Source organism: Mustela putorius, unplaced genomic scaffold (genome assembly GCF_011764305.1).
Source record: "Mustela putorius furo isolate JIRA1106 unplaced genomic scaffold, ASM1176430v1.1 tig00000129_pilon_pilon_pilon, whole genome shotgun sequence".
NCBI classification, from domain to species: domain Eukaryota; kingdom Metazoa; phylum Chordata; class Mammalia; order Carnivora; family Mustelidae; genus Mustela; species Mustela putorius.
In genome coordinates this window covers 38,437,973-38,462,691 of record NW_025421290.1, presented here as the reverse complement: position 1 = coordinate 38,462,691, position 24,719 = coordinate 38,437,973, and the positions used below count along the sequence as shown (strand labels likewise).

Genomic DNA, 24,719 nt, shown 5'->3' with positions numbered 1-24,719 from the left:
GTGTCCCTGACAGATGAATGGATAGAAAAGACGTGGTATAGATAGATATAGATACAGACACGCATATATGCTGGAATCTTACTCAGACATAAAAGAGAGTGAAACTTTGCCATTTGCAACAACTTGGGTGCTAAGTAGAATAAGCCAGTCAGAGAAAGATAAATACTATATTATTTCACTCATGTATGGAATTGAAGAAACAAAACAAACAAAGGAGGGAAGAGTGACAAATCAAAAAACAGACTCTTAGCTACAGAGAACACACTGATGGTCACCCGAGGGGAGGTAAGGTTTGGGTGAGACAGGTGAAGGGGATTAAGGAGTGCATTTATCTTGATGAGCACTGAGTTATATGTGGAATTGTTGAATCATTGTATTTGACCTGAAACTAATGTAACACTGTATGTTAACTATATTGGAATTGGAAAATATTTTTTAAATGTGAAATAAATTCCCTTTGAGCCATAAACACAAGTTTGCGAACTTATATACATAAGTCCTGTCGCAATGGATGGTGCTGTGTCCTAGGAACCTCTAAATAAAGAAGAGGGTGAGAGCTCATTGGGTTGCACCTTGGACTCCACGGAAGCTCATATGCGTCTCAAGGAAATCAATTTCAACCTTTATCCTCTGAAAGAGACTTCTCATGCTACTGTGCGAGTGTGTATGTATCTAAAATCATAACATCTGAGATTAACTTGGGTGATCACCGAAATTCCAGAAGAAATGCTTTGTCACATCTCCCAGGCCCGGGGCATCTAAACTTTGGATAATCTCTAAAATTAATCACTTAAAGAGGAAAAAATGAAGTAGCTGTCTAGAAATATTAACAGCAAACCCTTCAAGGGATTCCTGTTTTGGAAACTCTTCAGCTGCATAGAACGGTCTTGTAAGCATGAAGTCTTTAGTCACTCCACTTGTATTTCTTGAGTACCTATGGAGTACCAGGCACTGTGTTCTCGGCAGGGGATTCAGGAGAATAGCCATCGTCTCATTCCTTCTTTTGCTCTGCCCAGGAGAGAAGACAGACAAAAAGCACATTATAATGCAAAGGAGAGAAACATGCTGTGTAATATTTTGGAAGCACAGAAAAGGTACCAGTTAACTCTGACAGAGGGCATTAGGGAGGGATTCAAAAGACTTACGGTTGATTAGCAGTGCCTAGGCAAATGGGAGGTGAGCTCGGCCCACACAGAAATGGGAAGAAGTGAAATAGCACATGGGAGAGATTGCCAGTAGTGTGGTAGGACTAAAACTCAGCACCTGTGAAAATCAGGGGGTGGATCATCCCCGCCCAAGGCCAGGTTACCAGGTGCCGTTCAAATCGAGGAGTTTGGACTTCATCCTACTGATAGGGAGAAGCAGTTGAAAGAGGTCAAGCATGAGAGTGACAGATTAGGTTTGTGTTTCAAAGGATCTTGGACACGGATATGGAGGATTGCTTGGAGAAAGTGGTTGTAGAGGCCCAGGTCCCTTTAGGAAGCTTTTAAAATAGTCCAGGTGAAGGATGCTAAGATGTGATCAGGGGTAGCAGCTGGGCAAGACAGTTTTCTCTATTTCTAGTTAGGGTCTGCCCATCCCTTCAGAATTCCAGTGGAAGTACTTACAGAGTTTGGATGAGTGAAGGCACCATAAAGGTGCCTGAGGATGAGGTAAGATGACTCAGCTTAAGAAACCAACATGGTGGGTTAAAGCCCCTGCCTTCAGCTCAAGTCATGATCTCAGGGTCCTGGGATCGTCGCCCCACATCGGGCTTCTGCTCAGCACGGAGCCTGCTTTCCCCCTCTCTGTCCCTGCCTGCCTCTCTGCCTACTTGTGATCTCTGTCTGTCAAATAAATAAAGTCCTTAAAAAAAAAAAAAAAAAAAAAAAAAAAAAAGAGCAGGCACCAGCAGCCCATTCATTCTCTCTCTCTCTCCTTTTTTTTTTTTTTTTTAAGATTTTATTTATTCATTTGAAGGGGAAAAAGAGCACAGGAGAGGCAGAGGGAGAGGAAGAAGCAGACTCCCCCTGAGCTGGGAGCCCACCGTGGGGCTCAATTCCAGGACCCCAAGATCATGACTGGAGCTGAAGGCAGACGCTTAACCATCTGAGCCACCCAGGTGCCCCCATTCATTCAATCACTCTTAATTCCACCAAAGCTTATAGGAAACCTTTTCTATTAGGAAGGTGAGCTATAGGGGCACGTGGCTGGCTCAGCTGGTAGAGGATGCAACTCCTGATCTTGGGGTCATGGGTTCCAGCCCCACCTTGGGCACAGAGATTACTTAAAAATAAAATCTTAAAAAAAAAAAAAAAAAAAAAAGGAAGGTGAATATCCAGGGGCCTGGAAAACTAAAAAAGAGGGAGGGGAAGCTACGTGCTTCCACTTTGAAGATACCAGGCAGAATGATTACACACCTACCTACCTATGCCAATCTCTCTTCTAAGTACTGTACATAGCCATGAACAAGACAGACAAGGTCCCTAAGTTAGCCGTTTATATTCTAGAGATAGAGTGACTAATAAACGGCCTTCAAAATGCACAGGATGTATGGGAAACAATTAGCTTGGCTGGAGAGAGTGTGAGTAGCACTAGGGAAGATCAGATATAAGTAAGGTTACTTAGCGATCGTCTGATAAAAGGGCAATGGGAACCCCTCAGAGCTTCCTTTAAGCTGTTTCTTTATTCTGGAGTTAGAGAGGCAGGGAAGTGACTTTTGTTTTGTTTTGTTTTGTTTTATGTAATTGTGGAACCTGAGGCTCAGGGAAGCAATGTCATCTGCCCCACGCCACCCACGTGTAAGATCAAGCAGGCATGTCTGCCAAGATCCGAGTTCAAAGCCCGTGCCAGCCTTCCTCACTTTTAGGCGCGGTGTCCCGGGGTCCCAGAAAGAGACCGGCGCCAAGCTCCGGGCCAGCTCTGCAGAAAGGTGTTGGGGTGGGTGGAACGAGCATCTCCGGTTGCTCGTAGGCGTGCGGCGGGCTCCGACAGCGCCCCGCCGCTGTGGGCTCTCTGGCGCAGACGGGTGTGCAGAGGCGCCGGCCGCTCCGCGCGGCCTGTCTGCTCTCTCCCCCCTCCCTCCCCCGGCGTCAGTGGTTCGCTCCGAACATCCCTCCCCGCGCGGCGGGTGCCGCGGCCCGCCCCGCTTCCGGTTGGTGCCGGGCCCTATATCCGGTGTCCGCCCGCCCTCGGCTCCGCCGCCGCCGCCGCGATGCTGTCCCGGTCTCGCTGCGTGTCCCGGGCGTTCAGCCGCTCGCTCTCTGCCTTCCAGAAGGTATTGTCCGGTGGGGCCGGAGCACCGGCGGATGAGAAACTCGCCGGCGGGCAGAGGGGCAGCCCGGGGAGCAGGAGGGCGGCGCGCCGGTCAAGCCGGGCACCAAGGGCACCGGGACGCGGAGGCCGCGGGCTGAGCGGCCCGGGGCCGCCGTTGCTCTCGGGGTCGTCTTGCAGAGCCCAGCGGCCCCCCGCCTTCCCGAGGCAGCCGGTGCCCAGTCCCCTGCTGGGCCCCACCCTCGGCGCCGGGGCGGAGGAGCCGCCCAGAGCCGCGCCCGTCCGGACACGAGACTCCGAGTTTGGGAGGCGGCGCCGCCGAGTCCCCCGGCGGGATCGGGGCCCGCCCCCATTCTCCCGTTAGTGGACGTCAGCCCCGATGGGAAGTTGAGGTAGTTTGGCAGGCCCAGGGTGCCGACTGGGAGCCCTGGCTGTTGTCTTTGCCTTTTGGAGTCACGAGATTCACCTGTCACTAGCACCTCGGCCGCTTTGAGTCTCTCTTAAAAAGCTGTTTCTTCCTTCCTTTCATCATGGGTGACGTCGATAATGTCTTCTTTCTCAACAGGGGAACTGCCCTCTAGGGAGACGTTCCCTGCCTGGTAAGTTGTGCCCTTGCCGTCACCTAACATGCCCTCCTCCTGGGCAGAGCAGTATTTGAAACCGGGGTGCCTTCGTTTCTCCACACGATGTGGAGCGAAACAAAGTGCTATTTAATAACAGCTGTCACTTACTCATTTGGCACATAGTTACCGAGTTTCCGCTGCCTGTCAGGCACTGTGCTAGGCGCCCACGAGGGATGCAGCAGTTAACAATTCTTACCTTCCTGGCGCTTAAGGTCTAGGGGCAATGTGTAACTTGCTAAGCAGATGAGGGATCATGAATTTTGATTAAGTGCTGAGAAGGAAATAAATGAAGGTGGACAGAAGGGCCCTCTTTCGTAGGGGATGTTAAAGCTGCAACCCAGAGGTTGTGACAGAGGCGAGTTCAGTGAAGAGCAGGAAAAGGAAAAGGAATAGCATCTACAGAGTCCCTGAAGAAGGGAAGAGCTTGGCGGTGTTTTGAAACTGGAAAAAAAGGATTTAGCCAGAAAATTTTGGTTAAAGGAAGAAATGGCATGAGAGAGGAGATGGTGTAGAGACTATTGGAAGCAATTTAGTTTTTATCCCAATTTTTTATATGCCTGACATAAACATTCGTTGGATGAGTCGATCGTATTGTGAGCTTTCTGTGGACCAAGTATGGTTCTGAACGCTTTCTGCATTTTGCAGTTTATCATCAAGAAACAATAAGAGAGGTGTTCACAGACCTGTACCCCTGAAACAAATAATGCATTATATGTTTAAAAAAAAAGGTATTCTCTGTTTTACAAACGCATGCCCCAAGGCTAATAAAGGGTAAGTGCTTTGACCAAGATCACTCAGCCACCTATTGGTCAAGCCAGCTCTACCTGCCTCCTCAACTTAAGCTCTTAACCCACCATGTTGTCATTTACTCAAGTGCTCAACAGATCCTTTGAGTTCTTCCTATGTGCCAGGCACTGTGCTAGGTGACAGAGAAACAGTTGGTCTCTACCCTCCGGGATCATAAGGGCTAGCTGGAGAGCTAGCAAAGGGACATTTATGCACACATAAGGCCACAATTACACTGTGGTGACTGTGAGCAAGGAGTGCAGCATATAATGAAAGGGCGGGATGTAGCCCATCTTGGGAGGGTCAAGAGTGTGGTGAGAATGTCAGTAAAGGCCTGCCTGAAAAAGTGATATTTAAGCCAAGTCTTTAAGAATACGTAGCAGTTGGCCAAGAGAACAATATTCCAGGCAAAGGGAATTGCTTGTGCAGAGGTTGTCAGGCAGGAAGGGACTTGACCTGTCATAGAAATGGAAAGGAAGTCTGGCTGGCTGGAAAGATAGGGAGGGCTGGACAGTACAGGAATGTGTCAAGTTCTTGGACTTTATTCTAAGAGTCGTGAGAACATAGGCACCTAGCAGAGTGTAAGCTCATAGTGGACTCTGAATAATAAATATTCTTTTAAACTAGGAATCCTAAAAGTAAACATTTTCTCCATTTATAGACTGGTAGGACAGTGGAAAGAACCTTGTACTTGGGGTTTGCATTGTGGCTCAGGGCTTCACCTTGGGCTAGTCCCCTAAACCTCCAGAGGCCCTACTTATATAAAAAGTGGGAATAATAGCAGATGGTCGTTCTACTTTAGGGAGTTGTGAGACGTGAAAATCAAAATGAGGTCATTATGTGAAAGCTTTTTATAAACCCTAAAGCAACTATACAAATGAGACTTGCCGTAGGATGAACTCTAAATTGGACTCAGGGTTCCAAAACTCAGGATGGGCTGCTGGCTGTCTAGCTCAAAGATATGCTCTGCTTGGGATTTATACTGCAGAGGCACGGACTACTGGACATGGTGATTTCCTTGACTCTTGAAACCCTGGAGATTTGGGGAAGAAGGAGGCAAAAGGGAGAGCTGTTTCTCCTCTCTTGTTTCCTGAGCCCATCATTTATTTAGAAAGCGTTGTTAATCTGGAAAAAAAAAAAAAAAAAAAGAAGACCCCTGAAAGAATGTTTCAGGTGAGGTGGCAGCCCTTGTTGTGATTAGTTGTCAGTGGGGAGAATGCCATTATCTGTCATAACGACATTTGGTGGGGCAGACAGGGGCTCCCACCTTGCTGAGTTTGACCAGAGTGCACGACCTCAGAGCTCACGGGAGCGCAATTAAACTGAAAGGAGGAACAGTGATTTGCTCAGTAGTGGGGCAGGCTGGAGACCCTGGGCTCCAGGGGCTGGAGACCCTGAGCTGAGAGTAGCCCCGGCGTTGCTACTAAGGTGTACGCAGTGAGACTTCCGGCTCCGTGCATTTTAAGTAACCAGGGAAACCGTAACCCAGACCAGACTTGCCCACTGCTTCTCAGATTAGGCTCTGTGTAGTCACAGGATAAGCCAGGATAGGTCTTTCTCTAGCTTCAATTCTGTTTGAACACTCGGGGGAGTAGGGAGGTTTTATTATGAAAACATGTAGGGATAATGATAGGTTATGAATTTTAAGGTAAGCCCTTAGAACCCCCCCCCTTTTTTTTTTTCAAAACACGTACCCACTCTCGATCCCACATACCTGTTGCTCTCTGCCATTAAGAAGCAGGACTCTGTGTGATAAGGATGATATTGTTGCCTACATTTGATCTTGCTCTATGTCAGAGTTAGGGGTGAACAGATTTTTTTCCTATTCCCAGCAGGTATCCTGTATAAGAGTTGTTGGTTACGAGTTGTTTTGTTTCTTGCAGGGGTCTCCTTATGTCAGGGACCAGGTTACCCTGACAGCAGGAAGATTGTGTAAGTATCACTGGGGAGCACAGATGTGTGGCCACCGGGTATTTAAGACACCAGTTCTAAATTTGACCACCTGCTTTCTTCACTGGCTTCTGGGCCTAGATAATCAAGGTGCTTATGTTGAGTCTGTAGGCCTAACCTTGATGTTGATTTATGACATGTGATGTACCTTGAGCTTCAGCTCCATGTCAGGTGGAGTGTGCTTCTCCTCAGGTGTTTAGATTGTAATGAAAGTGAAGTTGGAACTCTCTTTATGGGAATAGATACAGAAGCTTGCTCTTAAGTATTCTGCTTGGATACAGGTGCAGCTGAAGGGCTGGAGGTTAACATTTACTGTGGAGATTTAGAGCATCCTCTTGGTAGCATAGTTCTTCATTTTTAGAAACAGTAAAAACAAAAGACAGAGTCAGTTGAGTCCTGGGACTTTGACTACATCAGAGGGAATGCTATTATTGCGTAACAGGGTTTGGAGAAAGGCCACCTGTGTGTGTTTCAGATTAACTTCTGCTTATGAGTGTTGCTTAATGCTGCTTTGCATTCCAAGTATTTTCAGGGTAGCGGTAAAAGGATGCTTTCTAGTTATCTGTTAAACAGCCATCAAGCTGGGTTCTGCAGAGGGGGAACCCTCAAAATGAAGGGTCACCAGTTTAGTTCTTTCACTGTGCATCACGATGGGATTTACCTTTCAATTAAGAAAATGATGCACTCAGTACTAGAAACATGAATTTCTGAGTTAGGTTTTGGAGGGCAATTAGCATTCATGAGTCTTGAACTGTGTGTATTTTTTGATCCGGCAATTCCATTTCTAAGAATCGTTACAGAAGAACTCCTGGTATACCCAGATTTCTCTCAAAATGGCCAAATAGAGCAGGATTGGTTAAGCTATGTCATGTTAACATGTCGACACTGTGATAAATGGGGAAACATGGGTTACAAAATAATTGTTTTTTTTTTTTTTTTAATTTGACAGAGAGAGATCACAAGTAGGCAGAGAGGCAGGCAGAGAGAGAGAGAGAGAGAGAGAGAGGAGGAAGCAGGCTCCCTGCTGAGCAGAGAGCCGGATGCGGGACTCGATCCCAGGACCCTGAGATCATGACCTGAGCCGAAGGCAGCGGCTTAACCCACTGAGCCACCCAGGCGCCCAATAATTCTGTTTTTTACTATACAGTATAATCATGGCTTTTTTGCTGTTTCAAAATATTCTACAAGTGAACATCTGATACTTTTGTAACTTAAAGATTATTTAGAGCAGGGCGCCTGGGTGGCTTAGTGGGTTGAAGCCTCTGCCTTCAGCTCAGGTCATGATCTCAGGGTCCTGGAATTGAGCCCCGCATCGGGCTCTCTGCTCAGCAGGGAACCTGCTTCCTCCTCTTTCTGCCTGCCTCTCCACCTACTTGTGATCTCTGTCTGTGAAATGAATAAATAAAATCGATTTTTAAAATGTTAAAAAAATTATTTAGAGCAATTTAAAATGTGCTGCTCAGCTGCAATTAAAGGAAAATTGGAACAACTACAAATTTTGATGCAATAAACACAACAAATAAGTGTTTAAAAGTAAATTACTTTTGGGCGCCTGGGTGGCTCAGTTGGTTAAGCAACTGCCTTGGGCTCAGGTCATAATCCTGGAGTCCTGGGATCAAGTCCTGCACTGGGCTCCCAGCTCCACAGGGGGTCTGCTTCTCTCTCTGACCTTCTCCTCACTTATACTCTCTCTCATTGCTTCTCTCTCAAATAAATAAAACATTTTTTAAAAAAAGTAAATTACTCTTTTTTAAAGATTTTTATCAGAGCACAGGTGGGGTGAGGGGCAGGAGTATGAGATGGACAAGCAAACCCCACTGAACACAGAACCTGACACGGGGCTGGATCCCAGGATCCCGAGCTCATGACCTGAGTCAAAGTCAGAGCTTAACCTACTGAGCCACCAAGGTGCCCCAGTAAATTATTTGTTTAAAAAAAAAAAAAACACCCCACTAAAATTTGTGGGGTGAGATCACTCTAATCTAATAAAGTACCCACTTTATTTTTTAAAAACTCTTTATTATAAAACATTTTGGTTTTTTATGATTCAAAAGTAAAATGAGACTTTACCCTTGTCTTGCAGTGCCCCCCAAGTTCCTCTTCTTAGAGTCATCCAGAGCTCCAGGTTCTTGAGTGTCCTCACAGAGGAGTCTCTGCAATCGCAAACTACCCATGAGTTCTTGTCCATGAACACTTAACACATGGTTATAAACTTTTTGCAGATTACCTTGTGTTTTGTGCTTTAAAAAAAAAAATAGCATATTTTCCCTTGATTTTTTAAAATAGATCTTATAGTTATTTTGACATTACAAAAGTACAAATAACAAGTGACAACTTGAATCTGTTTTAATTCAGTATTACAAAGGTACTTGTTATAGAATATTCAGAATCCTAAAGTGTAGAAAGTGAAAGTCCCCATTGGTCCAGATCACGCTCCCAAAATGTGTATGTATATAACAGATAACCATGGGTACTGTATATATCTACATTTCCCACTCTCCAGAGTTAACCACTGTTAATGGTTTGTGTATACAAAGTAGTATCATTCTCTAGTTACATTATTTGAAGTTAGTGTCCTATCAGAAAATATCTTGGTCTTTTGAAGTTCCTCTTGAATGAGTCCAGAATGGACCAATGATTGTCTCCTAGCCAGAGAACCAACTAGGAGATAGGGTTTTTTTGGTGCTTCTGCCCTCTCCCAACCCCTGGGCCATAATATCTCGTTTTAATTCTGAGTTAACTGTCTCCTCTTGCTGCCTTATCTGATCTCTGTTTGTAATCCTGCAGACAGAAACCTCATTGTTTGTGGCACAGTGGCAGGCACTGCGAGGGCACCCAGTTTATTTTCCTTGGATTTTGTCTAGGAAAAAACTTAATCGGGAGACTAATCCCTTACAGTGGATGTGCAAAGGATGCTTATCTTTTTCTTCACTGAACCAAATGAAAGTCTATATTTTGTGGGAACTGACATTTCACTGAGCACAGGGTTCTGGACTCAACCCAAGGCATTTACTACGTAGGGTACCCTTGTCGTCCAGGCTCTGCTGTAGACCTGTTGAGTCAGTCTCTGGGGATGGGGCCTGGACATGAATGTTTTAAAAAGTCCCTCCAGGTGACACTCATGGGCACCGTTGGCTGAGAATCACTGATTTAAAGAGAAAGTGGTCTATGTGTGGAGTTCTAGACTAGCTTGCCAGTGGCTCACCTGCTAAAGGAGTTTACTTTTTTTATGTTTTTTTTCTGCAGTATTAACAACAGTAGTGTCTTCAGTGTTCGCTTCTTCAGAACTACAGCTGTGTGCAGTAAGTACCTGCCTTCAGTTTCCTGCCTTCATGGGATTGGTGTTTTAATGGCAAGAGCAACAACTGACAAGAGTTTAATTAAAAAGGAAAAATACGGACTACATGTGATTTCCTCTTCTGCTTTTTTCCCAGAGGATGATGTGATTACAGTCAAAACTCCAGCATTTGCTGAATCTGTCACAGAGGGAGACGTCAGGTGGGAGAAAGGTAAGATTTCAGGGCCTACTTCTTAAGTTGAAGTATTTGATAAAGTTGTCATCACTGACCTCCCCATCTCCCTGCCGCAATAAATTGGGTTCCTCCCTTTTCTACACGACATGTAATTTTTCCTGGCCCTGTAGGGAAGGGGTCTTATAACAACTATCTAAAGGGATTTTGTAGCTACTAGGGTCCCCTGGCCCCCCCACCCCGCCTTAACAGGTAGCCTTTGTCTTTTCAGCCGTTGGAGACACTGTTGCAGAAGATGAAGTGGTTTGTGAGATTGAAACTGACAAGGTAGGCTTGTCCTATATTAGTGTAATTTTTTGTGGTCTCCCTTTGGTTTTTTAACCTAATTTTTAAAAAGGGGACTTAACTGTTAAAGATAATTTTTAACTTGCTCTAACCTCAGTTGTAAAAGTGTTGGAATAGCTCATTAAAAAGAAAAAGCTTGGGCGCCTGGGTGGCTCAGTGGGTTGAGCCGCTGCCTTCGGCTCGGGTCATGGTCTCAGGGTCCTGGGATCGAGTCCCGCATCGGGCTCTCTGCTCAGCAGGGAGCCTGCTTCCTCCTCTCTCTCTGCCTACTTGTGATCTCTCTCTGTCAAATAAATAAATAAAATCTTTAAAAAAAAAAAAAAGAAAAAGCTTGGGGCACCTGGGTGGCTCAGTGGGTTAAAGCCTCTGCTTTCGGCTCAGGTCATGATCCAGGGTCCCGGGATCGAGCCCCACATCGGGCTCTCTGCCCAGCAGGGAGCCTGCTTCCATTCCTGTCTCTCTGCCTGCCTCTCTGCCTACTTGTGATCTCTGTCTGTCAGATAAATAAATAAAATCTTTTAAAAAAGAAAAAGCTTTAAAATTTTAATTAAAAAAATAAAATTTTAATTTTAGATTGTTCTTAGTATATGTATTATGTACTTCAGTAGCATTAATTTTGTAGTGTGTGTTTGCATGTGTGCATATGTGTGTGTGAACTGCTTCAATTGGGTTTTTGTGTCTCACTTGGAAATACATTATCTGAACATTGCTTTTAAGGTTTCTGAGGAAGGACAAACAGTGAATCTTCATGATAGCATTGACTCCTTATTACTCTGAGATCGTGGCCTTGGTGTTTCCATAAGCAGAGTCTAGTATATCTGTGTTGTGACTGTTGTGACTCATATTTGAGATTCTAGACAATTTTCTAATGCTGAGTAAAAATTTGGACTCTTTCTCCCTCGGTCCTTGTTTTTCAGACATCTGTGCAGGTTCCATCACCAGCAAATGGCGTGATTGAGGCTCTTTTGGTACCTGATGGGGGAAAAGTAGAAGGAGGCACTCCTCTTTTCACACTCAGGAAAACTGGCGGTAAAGAAGTTCTCCTGGTTGTCAAGGTCTCCAGTGTTCCCCCTTGGAATTGGGGCTGAGCATAATCTACTAATTCCATGATAACTCCAAGACTGGCTTTCCGGTTGCTGTTAGTTGAGGGACTAAGACAGGTGATATTTGTGTACTGGGTACTTTTAAGCGGTAAATTCTAAAAGAAGATGGTATTTAAAAAACAAAACCTCATAGTAACTGTTATTTCCACATATATTTCTTATGCTGGACCTTTTCTTAAAAGTATAATAGAGAGAAGATTTTAAAGTTAGTGATTTTTTTTTTTCTTTCTTCCCTCCCCTCAGCCCTGGCATCAGAATCAGATGGGAGCTCTAAAAATAACATGCAGGGCACCCGGGCGGCTCCATTGTTGTGTGACCAGCTCTTGATTTCTACTCAGGTCCTGATTCCAAGGTCCTGAGATCAAGCCCTGCCCTGGACATGGAGCCTGTTTAAGATTCTCTCTCTACCCCACCCCCCACTAACCCCTGCACGTGCATCTCTCTCTCAAAAAAAAAAAAACGAAAACCCACAAATGCCTAGACCCTATAGCCCAAGGATTCTGACATATTAAATCTGGGTTATCATCCTGGTTATTAAAGTTGTTTTGTTTTGTTTTTTTAAATGCTGTCTCGAGCAAAAGCTCGATACTGATACACAGGGCTGAGAGCCACTATTCTTGTTTTGTTGTGGTTTTTTTAGGTTTTATTTGTTCATTTGAGAGAGACAGAGTATATAGTCAGGGGAAAGGGCAGAGGGAAAGGGAGAAGCAGACTGCCCGCTGAGCAGGGAGCCCCACATGGGGCTTCCTCCCCAGACCTGGCAGACACTCAACTGACTAAGCTACCCAAGTGCCCCAAGAGCCACTATTCTAAAAGGAGAAGAAGTAGTATTTCATGGTGTCTGTTCTGGAGAATTCAATGTTTTAGTGTTTGTTTGTTTGTTTCACATCTATTCTCATTTCTGAGGGAGGTTGCTCTTTCTCTTGGGAGGAAGTGGGAAATAAGGAAATGAATTTGTATGGCGCCTTACAGTCATTCTGAGAGATTAGAAAAGAAAATAACTGCTTTTCTGATTCTTGGTTAAATGCTGTAACTACTAAAGTCTGTTTTTCTTTCTCTATCAAAATAGTTGAGAGAGAGAGAGTAGATTGCATCCTTGAGATTAATCAGGGTAAGACCAAAAGCCCAGAATGGAAATAGTGTGCAGTAGAAGGCTAGGGAATAAGATCAATGCTTTCATCTTCTGTTCATTCCTTTAAAAGAATGTTCTTGTAATTTAAATACGAAACCAGGTATGTACAGATGGATAAAGTAAAAACATCTAATTTAAAGTCGTGGTTTATGAGCATTATGCTAGATGAAGTGCTTTGAACTCCTAAGTCTGAGTGAGCCTTTGATTATTTAAACTTTTATTTTTTAATAGTTAAGAGCATTCTTCCATACGTGATGGTAAAATGGAAGACAAGGCTGTCTGTACTCACATTACTAGAAATGTGTTGCTTTCATGTATCAACATCTTCAGTTGCATAGAAGTTTACATTGCCATGGGCTTAATAGGTGCTTTGAAAGTACTTGCTAGACTTGATCACTAGTCGGTGCTTGTGAATCAGGAAGGCAGCTGAATGGAGGCAGTTAGGTAATGTAGGACGTCTAGGAGGCCCGGGGAGTGCAAGGATAGCGCCTTCTACCATCGTGTGCATTTCAGAGTGCCTTGTATATAGCCAGTTAGCATTTGTCAGGTGATTGGAGATCGAGCTTTTGCTGCTAACCTTGCTAAGTATCTGTGATTTGGTAGCTTTTTGTTCCAGACAGTGCCAATGGCCTCTGTTTTTCTTCTTTTCCAGCTGCTCCTGCGAAGGCCAAGCCAGCCGAAGCTCCTGCTGCCGCAGCCCCCAAAGCAGAGCCTCCAGCATCGGCAGCTCCTCCTCCCCCCGCAGCATCCATACCCACTCAGATGCCACCAATGCCCTCGCCCTCACAGCCTCTAGCTAGCAAACCCGGTATGCCTCCACCTCCTGCGTGTCTCCGTGTGGGAGAAGAACATCTCCTCCAGTGCCATGTTCCCTCACTGGGCGGAATTGGAGACTAATCACAGCTCCGAACAAGCTCCATTGGCTGCTTTGTAGAAGGAACTCTAGACTATATCTGAAGACAGGTTTCCAGCTTTCTGTTTACAGCTCTGTGACTTAGGCTAGTTACGTTACTTCTCGGCAGATTGTTCATCTGTGAAATAGGAATGGTACTAGTACACCTCACAGTATCTTAAGGATTAAGTGACTGTTCGGTCTGAAAGCACTGGCACTTAGTAAATGTTTCTCTGATTTCCTTTTTTCTTTCTTTCTTTCTTTTTTTTGGTGCAAAAAGATGATTTTAGTAAAACAAAGGGATGGGACCTGTGGGCTGAGAGAGCTGCTCTGTGTCTGATTTTGCTGATGGAGCTGCACCTTCTCTTCATTTTCAGTGTCTGCAGTGAAACCCACGGCTGCCCCTCCAGTAGCTGAGCCAGGAGCTGGCAAGGGTCTGCGTTCGGAACATCGGGTAAGCCTTTGGGGACCACTTCCAGGAAGAGACCGAGGGGACGGTGTTGAGATTAGTGAAGTGTGGCATTGTGGTGTCCCCTTTGAATTGCTGGCAGCTCATGGCAACCAAGTTTAGGAAGTGGCTTGTTCGTAGTCCTCTACTTGTCATACGAGAGGCCTAGAACCTGAAGTCTTCAGAACACCTGCCCAGTGGCTTTTCCCATGGTGCTGTGCTCCCACTGGCCTGCCTTGGCTGAGTGAGCTGTCCGCAGGGGGTGGGAGCTTAGTAGTGTGCCCCTCCTTCGCACAGTAACACACACTGCTGGAAGTGGTCTTCCTGAGCCCTGTTCCTATCTTCCGGGGACATGTCACTGAGGGCTCCATGGTAGCAGTAGCTGATAGGGGCACCTGTAAAACCTCAAGGAAGTATATGGTCAAGAGTGTGGGTTCCTCTGTCTAAGAAGACCTCCTAAAAATACTACAGCCTCAAAGTTTGTTGCTGGTGAGTTTCCATTGCACAAATAGCTGTTCTCATGCAAGTCTTTATCACCAGAAATCTATAGTGCTTCTTGAGCTGACTAGCCCTACACCACACTATTCCTTTTCAAAAATTGATTCTGATTTTTAAATCAAACCATTTCCTGAATTTCCATTCTTGGTCAAACTCAGGCACCTCTGAGCGAGTAGTTTTTGTCTGGCTTTCCTTGTCATTGCTCAGAGGCGCCAAGGCCACCACGGGAAAGAGAGCCTGGAGCTCTTGTTGTACTTAGGTTCCTAGTTCTTGACACATCGGTCCTTGCAAGCTGTGTGCCCCCTTGGACTGAGTGGGGGGCTTGATCTGGAGATCCCGGACCGTCAATCCTCGTCCTGCTTCCAGGAGAAAATGAACAGGATGCGGCAGCGCATCGCCCAGCGTCTGAAGGAGGCCCAGAACACGTGTGCCATGCTGACGACTTTCAACGAGATCGACATGAGGTGAGAGCTCTGCGTCTCTTCCTCCCCGTGCCTTTTTTCTTGAACACTTGAACTTGCCCCAGCCCCTACCTAGTTCTGATTCCAAAACTAACAGCAAGAAGAGGTACTTCTTTGCACTGCTTGTTGATTAAAACCCAGTGACCCATTGGGTTCATTCTCTAATTGCCTGCCTCTGTGACTTAAAAAACTTAGCCATTTATACCTGAATCTTGTGACGTCTGATAAATGAGACTGGTAGTGGTGGTAAACTCTGATGCCTAGTGTCGAGTTGCCAAGTAGAGATGGCGCAATGGGGCCTACCCTTGGGATGGAGAACCCCATGACCTCAAACTAAGAGCCAGAGCCCAGTACCCTGCTGCTTTCTCACAGTGACTGCTCCTGATTTGTCTTCCTTAGCCACTCAGATCTGGGGGGTGAATAAGCAGCAGCTTGTCGTAGCTTTCGCCTTTCACAGCTGTGATAATGAAATGGAAAGCAAGTTGTGTTTTTCAGTAAGAACCCCAGGGTGGATAACCAAAGGGGCAGATTTAGAATACCTGTTTCTAGGGTAGGCTGACTGTCGACTCACCCATTTTCTTCACGGTTTGGTGTGTACAAGTGCCAGCACTGTGGGGAAGAGAATGTAGTTAAATTTGGCTCGCGTGTCGGAGCGTGTACTGTATACAGGATGCTACACTGTCTTTGAGGGGAGTGCAGAGATAAGTGAAAAGAACATCATCCATCTGGAGCTCACCCTCTGATTGGCTACTCACAGAGTAAGGGGCATTTGGGTGGTTCATTCGGTTGAATGACTCTTGATTTTGGCTGAGGTCAGAATCTCAGGGTTCGTTTGGCCTGTGTTGGGCTCAGCGGGGAGTCTACTTGGGATTCTCTCTCTCCCTCTCCAGCTCCCCCCGCACTCTCTCTCTCTCAAATCTTTTTTAAAAAACAGATGAAGTAAAATCTAGAAAAAGAAGTTTCAGAAGGGTACAAAGTATGAAATGGAGAAAATGAGATCATTTGTTTTGGAGATGAGGAGCAGAAGTGGGGAGGGGAAGTTTCTGCTATGCTTCGTGGAGGAAAGATAATTTTTTTTTTTTTTTTAAGATTTTTTTATTCACTTATTTGACAGCACAAGTAGGCAGAGAGGCGGGCAGAGAGAGAGGAGGAAGCAGGCTCCCTGCTGAGCAGAGAGCCCAATGTGGGGCTCGATCCCAGGACCCTGGGATCATGACCTGAGCCGAAGGCAGAGGCTTTAACCCCACTGAGCCACCCAGGCACCCCGAAAGAGATTTTTAATAGACCTTAAGATTGATTAGCATTCTGACACAAGTAGCATTTTGGGGAAGGGTCATTCCAGACGATGTTAATAATATGGAGCTGACCCAGGAAAGTCAGGACACATCTGGGAGCTCTCTGCTGTGAGGAGTATGTGGGAAAGAACGGGAATAAAGTTGGATCCGTACTTCAGAATGTTTTGAATGCCAGTAATGAGTTTCTACCTAATTTGGGAGGTAAATCATGAAGTCTTCAGGTCATCCCTTTGCTGCTTTTTCTCAGTGTTTAGTCTGCTCACCTACTTCTCATTAGGGAAATTTGTTTTCTTTTGGAAGGGATTGGAAAAGCCTAGAGAAAGGAGTGGTTTACGGACAGTGTGCTGTGGCATCGTTCACAGAGTAGGGCTCTGCGGCCTGGCTCACTGGCCGTCATCCACGCTGTTGCGAAGCTTCCTAAAAAGACTGGGTGTCTAAAGGTTTCTGTCCTTGCCGTCTGTAGGGCGTAGGGAAGGACCTCGGCTAATGAATCACAAAGGCTGCAGCTTATGTTTCAGTGCATTAGGGCCAAATTGTACACAAATTGAATTGGGCTTTGAAATTCTACCTAATTCCTTAAGACAAAACATGTAAATATTTGTGGCCTTGGAAGATGCAGTTGGCCCAACAGCTTTGATCGGAAGGTAAGTGCAGTAGCAGGATCTTGTTTCAGCAGCTAATCGAGGTGTCACTTAACGGTGGCCAGGGGTCTCACTGCAGTCGGTAATGTGGTTTACATCGTTTACATCGAGTGCCCTTGGGTCTTGTGCTGATCAGCTACCCATAAGGGGCCTTCCTGAGACCTCCTCCTCTGCCCTGTTGTCCCAGGCCTTGCCTCCAAGGGCAGAGCTCTGAAATAGAAACTACTTAATGACCAGACAATAGCATTTGGGCAGGTTTGAGAGCAGAGATGTTTATCACATCTCTTTCCCTCTTCTGCAGCTCTTGTGTCTTGGGAACCAATAATGTCTTTAGGGTGGTAATCCTAGCGCTAAATAAGGTTAGACTCAGGAAAACAAACATTTAAACCTAATCAGTGCACCCCCCCCCACAAAACTTCCTTTTTCAAAGGCAAACAGTCTGAGGGGGAGTTAAAGTTATACCGTCTTCTCTTTCATGCTAATGTCGAATTAGGCCATTATGGGGAGAAAGGGAAAACGGAGCATTTGGGCCTGAGATAAAGTTAAATTCAATTTCCATCACAGAATGGTATTCTGATAAATACTGAGGTTTCTGCAGCAAAATGATGGGAAAGCCATCTCCCACTAACTGCAGTACATATGTGGCACATCTGTGGAAAACCAGTCCTAAACGAACAAAGGCTGTTGACATCGCAGAGGCTTCCCAGAAGGCCCAGCTGCTTGTACTTTAAAAGCTCAGGTCCACACATGTCCACTTCCTAAATACCAAGGGAACCACATCCAGTAAACTGATACGAAGGGCAAGGGCTGTGTCTTTCTTATCTTGATGCCCGGCCTTGGCCGTTAATGTGTGGCGGGTGTTAGCACCTGTTGGAAGGAGCAAGTAAATGGAATTGCTGACTCCGCGGAAATAGGAGGGAGTCTGTTGACTTTGCCGTGAGCCTAAAAGAGCGCTGGTTCCGAATGTGGTCTGTACCGGACCACGTGGAGCCCGAAACACCTGGGGAGTTGTGTCAGGTTTTTGTTTTCATTCCTTAGGAAATAGGAAGAATGTCACAAGGAAGCCCTGACCAAGTTTGCTGGGGGTTTTGGGCAGTTCTAACAAGAAATACAAAGAATATTGTTTATCTTGTAGACCTTGTTTATACTGAAAATAATTTTTCCTCCGAGTAGAGAGCTCAGCTTTAGGGAAGCTGGAAATCACTTTCTCATCCAGGTCAGGGTGTTAGTGTGCTGCGCGAGCTCTTGTTCACGTTCCTGGTCACGGAGTTCTGTGACTTCTGGAACACGAGGGAGCCCTGGAGGGGCTCAGCCTACCCTAAAGACTGACTGGACCCAATTCCTTTGATTCCAGGTTTTGTAAAGAAGCGAGGTTATGGTATTGACCTCTCCTGGACTATTTCAAAACTTGAACTTAGGTAGATGGTCCAGAGTAAGGGAAAAATGCTTACCCAATTGTGTACATGGAGTCGGAAACTGGTATGCAAAGCAAAATAAAGGCTTTGTGGTCACTTGTTTTGTAATGTGTTTTTATAGTAACATCCAGGAGATGAGGGCTCGGCACAAAGATGCTTTTCTGAAGAAACATAACCTCAAACTAGGCTTCATGTCAGCATTCGTGAAGGCCTCAGCCTTTGCCTTGCAGGAGCAGCCTGTGGTCAATGCAGGTGAGTTTGTGGTGGCCGGACCCGAAGAGGTCCTGGGGGGTGTGTGCTCCCACACACACACAGACCAAGGCTTTATTTCATACCCGTGAAAACAGGAGTGTTTTTGTGTCTTTGTTCAGGTATTTCTTGATTCCCTTCCTGAAATGGTGCCATGATTATTTTTTCCCCACTAGCGGGACAGAATGGTTTCTCGTCCAGTTCCTAGCTGGCAGCTGCTCTGCCGGCAAGCACTCCTGAGCCAGCCCAGCTCTCAGGGCTTCTCCTGTTCTGTCTAGCACCTGCCTTCCCAGGGGCCCCGGGATCTTGGGGCCTGACTTCCCCATTTGGCATAGGCTCCAGGGCGACCTTTGATTTCTGGTTGATGGACCTCAGTTGGGAGACCTTGGGCGTGGCCTTGGCCCTCTTGCACGGACTGGGTGCTCGTTTTCCTTACTTTTTGCTCACCTGCGTCATTGAAATGTTGACCTTACAAGCCGTTCTCTTTCCTATTGAGACACTTCTCTGTTCCCTGGAAGGTTGGAGAGGGGACAGTGGCACTTTTGCAATCCTGAGCAGTGCCAGGGTCCCTAAAGATCTAGAAATAGAAGCTCTAGTCCCTTTCATTGAGTGGTGCGCTCTGGGTAGGTAGAGGGCTGTCTTTGCTTTGCCCAGATGTGTACCTCTTTGTTTCTCCGTTTTTCTCGTGCTTCCTGACTGGCTCTCCATCCCTTTCTTCTGCCTGCCTGTACAGGTAGGCATTTTTGAGCTATTTTGGCCTCTTTCTCACTAATATGCTTTACCTCAGTGGGTTATCTAACAATACAAGAGTCTCTGTGGACAAGATTGCCAAGCTTGTATTTTCTCCTGAGCGCCAGACCTAGACTTTCTGCTGCTGGTTTGCTGGCTTACACTACCCTGCTTCTCCGGAGTCTCCGAGAACGAGACTTCCCTCACCTCTTGTGGAGAGGAGGCCGCGGAATGGGCAGCGCTACCCCTCCTCCCTTTGCTAACCTGCCTTTTTGGGAGCACTTTTCAAACCTAGCCATTCTTCGTTAAGGGAGGGTTTGGGCGAGCTAGTTAAAGGGAACCCCGTTTGTACCTGTCCTGTGTGAGGCGGTGTCCTGAGCCTTTCTGTGAGAAATGGGTGCTCCTGTGCTCAGCCTGACGGAGGCCGAGAGAGAGATGGGAGATTGGGAGATGCTAGGATTGGTTGGCCTGGGCGTAAGAGGAGCGTGCCACGGGTGATGCGGCGCTTTTCCTGCCGGCCGCTCAGCACGCACTATACCAGACACCAGGGGTTTTTACTCTGTTGACGCAAGTATTTCCGCATTCGCCCAGGCTTGGGCCGTTACACGTTATGTGTGTTTTCTTTCAACAGTGATTGACGACACAACCAAAGAGGTGGTGTACAGGGATTACATTGACATCAGTGTCGCGGTGGCCACCCCACGGGTACGTTGGGGAAGGAGGTGGGGAGCTCTGGTCTTAGACTCTCCCTTTGCATGAAAAAGCAGACCCCTGGGGAGAGAGCATTTCTGCAATCCTGTCTTTTTCAGAAGGGTGTTAATAAAGAGTAACTTGCTTTTGGCCCACCTATCTTAATGTCAAACCTAAATATTTTAGACTCTGTTAATCACATTGTCATTAAGATACTCAGTGGGGTGGGGAGAGCATCTGCTGGAATCAAGGGACTTTTAAGGGTACTGTTCATCTGAACTGAAAACAGCTTCTCACTCTCATCAGGGTCTGGTGGTTCCTGTCATCAGGAACGTGGAATCTATGAATTACGCAGATATCGAGCGAACCATCAGTGAACTGGGAGAGAAGGTAAAGTGGAAAGCAGCGTGTGTGTCAGCTGCCGGCAGGTCAGGGAGCGGGACGGGGCGGGGGCGGCCAGGGAAAGCTGGGTTCACCAGGGGTCAGTGCTCAGGGAACCAGAGCCTCTCTGTGCTGGGCAAGGTGTGCAGAGCCTGAGACTGGCAGTCACCCCCAGGAGCCAAAGTCTACCTACCTGGCAGTGCTCAGTCATGGAAGTCACGTGCTCTCCTTATCAGAGAAGGCCTGCTGGGGAAAGCAAAGGTCCTCAAGGGATTGTGCCTGTCCTCGGGTGTGGAGGCCTGGCCACAGGTGTCTCAGCTGAACAGTAGCTAGAAGTTGGACTGTTGATCTCAGACAGGAGCCTTCTGGGCTTCTGTAAGTGAAGAAAGCTGGGTTTTACTTATATTTCAATGATTCAATCTCCATTCTTAGGCGCGAAAGAATGAACTTGCCATTGAAGACATGGATGGTGGTACTTTCACCATTAGCAATGGAGGGGTTTTCGGCTCGCTCTTTGGAACACCCATCATTAACCCGCCCCAGTCGGCCATTCTGGGCATGCACGCCATCGTTGATAGGCCAGTGGCTGTGGGAGGCAAGGTAGGAACCATCACTGCTAATGTCCTAGGAGCTAGATGATGAGGAGAGGGAAAGCTAACTAATAATTATGACAGTCCACTGTAATTTCAGGCATAAGTTGTATCTCTTAGTTTCTGCTTAATAGCTAAGGCACTGATCTTCATGTGGTGTGTGGTTCTGCATCATTTGGGACCTTCTTAGAAAGAAAAACTCTTGGACCCTTACCCAGACCTGATGAAGCAGAAGCTGCAGGTGATTCTGATACAAGTTAAAGTGGGAGACCATGGAGTTGAGATGACTTGCTCCTTCTTCAGGAGGGGTCCTCAAGCTCCATTCTCGAGGTGCTATTGGGAGTAGGGACACAGTTGGAAACAAGGTCCTTGCCCCTGGGAAACAGGACAGCAGTGAAGATCTCTGAGCTCCCAGGTTGTATGAAGGTTTAGGTGTTCCCTTGGGAGTTTGGGCAATGAAGTCTTCAGCTGGCCCTAGAAGATATGTTGGTAGGAAATTATTTTCTTGGACTCCTGTGTTTTGAACCTTTTTGGGTCTAGGGCTTGTGAATCCAAAAATCCTAGGTCTTCTCCTTTGAAAATGCTCACACACCTAACTTTGCATACTATTTCAGAGAATTTGAGGATCTCCAGTTACTTTTTAAAATTCTAACCCTAAAGAAGAAACTTCAGTCTGCAGAATTGAAGGGAAAACTTTTCCTTTAGACAGCAGATGAATGAAAGGGCAGAGAATGTTTTTGTTTCTTTTAAGATTTATTTGAGCGCGCATGCACACGAGCACGTGCCCGAGTCGGGGGTCGGGGGGGTCCACTGAATGTGGAGCCTGATTCTCTGGAACTCGATCCCAGGACCCTGAGATCACCACCTGAGCCGAAATAAAGAGTTGGACGCTTAACCGACTCCGCACCCAGGTGCCCAGGAATGCTTTTAAAAGGCATTTGTGAAGAGACTTATTTTCTTGGTTAAGTTTTCTTGAGTGGGACAGCTTTGCACTAAGGGTAAGCCTTGGTCTTTGAAAATAGAAGGCTCGGGGCGCCTGGGTGGCTCAGTGGATTAAGCCGCTGCCTTCGGCTCAGGTCATGATCTCAGTGTCCTGGGATCGAGCCCCGCATTGGGCTCTTTGCTCAGCGGGGGCCTGCTTCCTCCTCTCTCTCTGCCTGACTCTCCGCCTACTTGTGATCTTTCTCTCTGTCAAATAAATTAATAAAATCTTTAAAAAAAAAAAAAAGAAAAAAGAAAATAGAAGGCTCCAGAAGCAACATTAGTAGGAAAAGCTCTGAAATTGGAAACTTTTCTGTGGGCTATGCTTTCTCATCTCTGCACTTCCAGTGGGGCTTTCTCTGCTGCAGACAGACCTGTCGACTTCTCTCCATAGGTGGAGGTGCGGCCCATGATGTACGTGGCACTGACCTATGATCATCGGCTGATTGACGGCAGAGAGGCGGTAACTTTTCTTCGCAAAATCAAAGCAGCGGTAGAGGATCCCAGAGTCCTCCTACTGGACCTTTAGGAGGAAGCCACGTACCCTACACACCAACGATGCAGGAACTGAACACCAGTCTTCTCCCTGTCCCCTCATGGGTCCCAGGCTAGCCTGGTGCCAGGCACATGTTGTTGGCCTCCAGCAGGAAACCAGGGCACTACGTAACCAGCAGCCACAGGTCTTTTCTTGGTATTCTACCAGGCTCTCCCCTCTCTGCACCCTTCTCTTATACATTCGAGTATCTTCTTGAGGCTTAAGGGAGGGAGAGCCTTAGTGGATGCTCATTAATATTCCTGCCTTTCTCCCATTCGTCTTTCGCAGAGATGATTTTGCTTCTCCCCTGGGCCAGTATTCTATAGGGAAACCACTGGGGACCATGTGATCAAGTTTGTATCTTAAAAGTCTGTTCTCCAGAGCCGCCTCAGAGGGTGTGGTGTCTCCCAAGCTCACAGCAGCCTCTGGTCTGGCTGTGCACGTTCTCACATGAGCCCACCTGTGTGGAGGTATTGGCCACAGACCAAGAGGTGCTGCTTGCTGCTTAAATGACACGTTCATTCTCTGCTGCCATGGACTTCAGGATGCCTCTTCTACCTCGTCCAGGAAGCACAGGCCAGGGGATCTGGGGAGGAGCGGGGTAGGTAGTCTGGGGGAGGGGGCCAGAGTCCCCTCCCTGAGGTGGCATGTTGTAACAAGACAGGAGCAGAGCCCACCCTCTCCGTCAGGCTCCGTTTTGGCACAGAAACACACAGCCGTGGTTGTCCCAACCTTTGCGGGCTGCTTGGAACCATTCTAGCACACTGCTGTCAGAGCAGATTCTAGCACGTCATGGCAGTGGGACAGGGCCTGGTCACAAGGGCTGGCACCTGGTGAGATTGGGGTAAGGGGGCTTCCTGTGGACTGGCTCAGATTGATTTGAGCTTTTACTTGCCATTGGCATCAGCACTTGGACTGAAGGGGCAGCTCTGTTTCTCTGCATCGTGGCCCTTGGGGGAGCGGGGTCTCGGGGAGGACGGACTGTGGTGGAAACCAGCCCCAAGATGCTACCACACAGCGGGGAGAACGGGCAGTGTCGCTCAAGGTAGTGTTGCCCCTTGGGTCTGGACCCAATCATTGGAATTGCTTGGAGCAAGTTTAAACACACATCTTGTCCTGAAAGCTGCTGGGCTTCATTGCTTCGTATCCAGCTGCATCCAGGCCTCAGGCTGCTGCCCCTGACACCGGGAGCCACTGACTTAGTGCACGTGCCCGTTTGGATCTTGAGCAGAGAAGCAAGGCCTGGAGGGTGGGGTGGGGGGAAGGGTCGGGAGCCGATACTGAGTGCCTGCAGCATCTACTCTGTCTTCACTATTCAGAACTTGTACCTAAAATATTTAAAGAAACTGATTTTAAATGCAAATTAAAGGGCAAATGTTCTCAAAAGGTTCCTGCTTCTGCGTTCCTTTTAGTTCCCACGGTGCACGGCCCCAGCACTGTTGACTGTCCCAAGTCTTGGAAGCCGCAGCATGTCCCCAGGGTTAGTCCATGAGATGCCAGGCTTCTGGTTACTGTTGTGCTAATCTGACAGCAGGTGGAACCCTAGCTGTCCCGTCCGTGTGCCAGGAACGTGCCTGGCTTCCTTCTGGTGAGCCCCTCTGGCCTGACAGGCCGCACTCTTGGAGAGACTTCACAGTGGATTCGCAAAGGTGTGAACCAGATGTCAAGAGAAAAGCATTTTCTGGGGGCTCGCAGCATTTCTGGGATGGACTGAAGAGGTGGGCGCAACTGCGACAAGTCTGCATTTTGGACTTGATGGCCACATACACCAGGGTGCTCGCGGTCAGTGAGCACAGATGACTAGGTCACCTGGGAGCAGTGGTCTGGGAATGTAAGCAGTCAGGGTTGGGAGTTAACCTAGCCGGACTGCGGGGGACAGACATATGGCGTCTGAGCTTAAGCAACGTCCCCACCTGCTGGGCTGTCATGGGAACGAAGTGGCCTCAGGACAGAACCAGAGTTAATAGGTTGTGGGGGGGAGAGGGAGAAATGGGTTCAACAAAAGGCAGAACTTTAGTATTAATCTGTCCTGGGCTTGGTGCTAGACGCTTTCTCTTGTAAACTTACAAAGGAGGTATTATTAACCTCATTTTGTCAAAATGAGGTAGACTGTAAGCCCCATAAGAGCTGTGACACCAGTATTCCGTATTCAGGGCCCAGCAAGGTATCAGGTGTGCAAGTGTGTGTTGCACGGATGAGGCCCAGAAGTTCAGAAACAACTCACACTTGATGTGGCGGTGGTTGGAAGCAGTC

General features: G+C 47.1%; 1 protein-coding gene across 1 annotated transcript; it reads left to right on the top strand.

The window, feature by feature from the left end:
* Window positions 1–3,122: 3,122 nt before the first annotated feature.
* Window positions 3,123–23,852, top strand: DLST (dihydrolipoamide S-succinyltransferase). The gene is made up of 15 exons (XM_004739257.3): window positions 3,123–3,256; window positions 3,818–3,851; window positions 6,545–6,593; window positions 9,858–9,913; window positions 10,046–10,120; window positions 10,353–10,408; window positions 11,344–11,455; window positions 13,314–13,469; window positions 13,931–14,007; window positions 14,866–14,963; window positions 18,433–18,563; window positions 19,921–19,994; window positions 20,286–20,369; window positions 20,793–20,960; window positions 22,326–23,852. The coding sequence occupies exons 1-15, from the start codon at window positions 3,194–3,196 to the stop codon at window positions 22,458–22,460; spliced, it is 1,368 nt and encodes a 455-aa protein (XP_004739314.1). The 5' UTR covers window positions 3,123–3,193; the 3' UTR covers window positions 22,461–23,852.
* The last annotated feature ends 867 nt before the right edge of the window (window positions 23,853–24,719 follow it).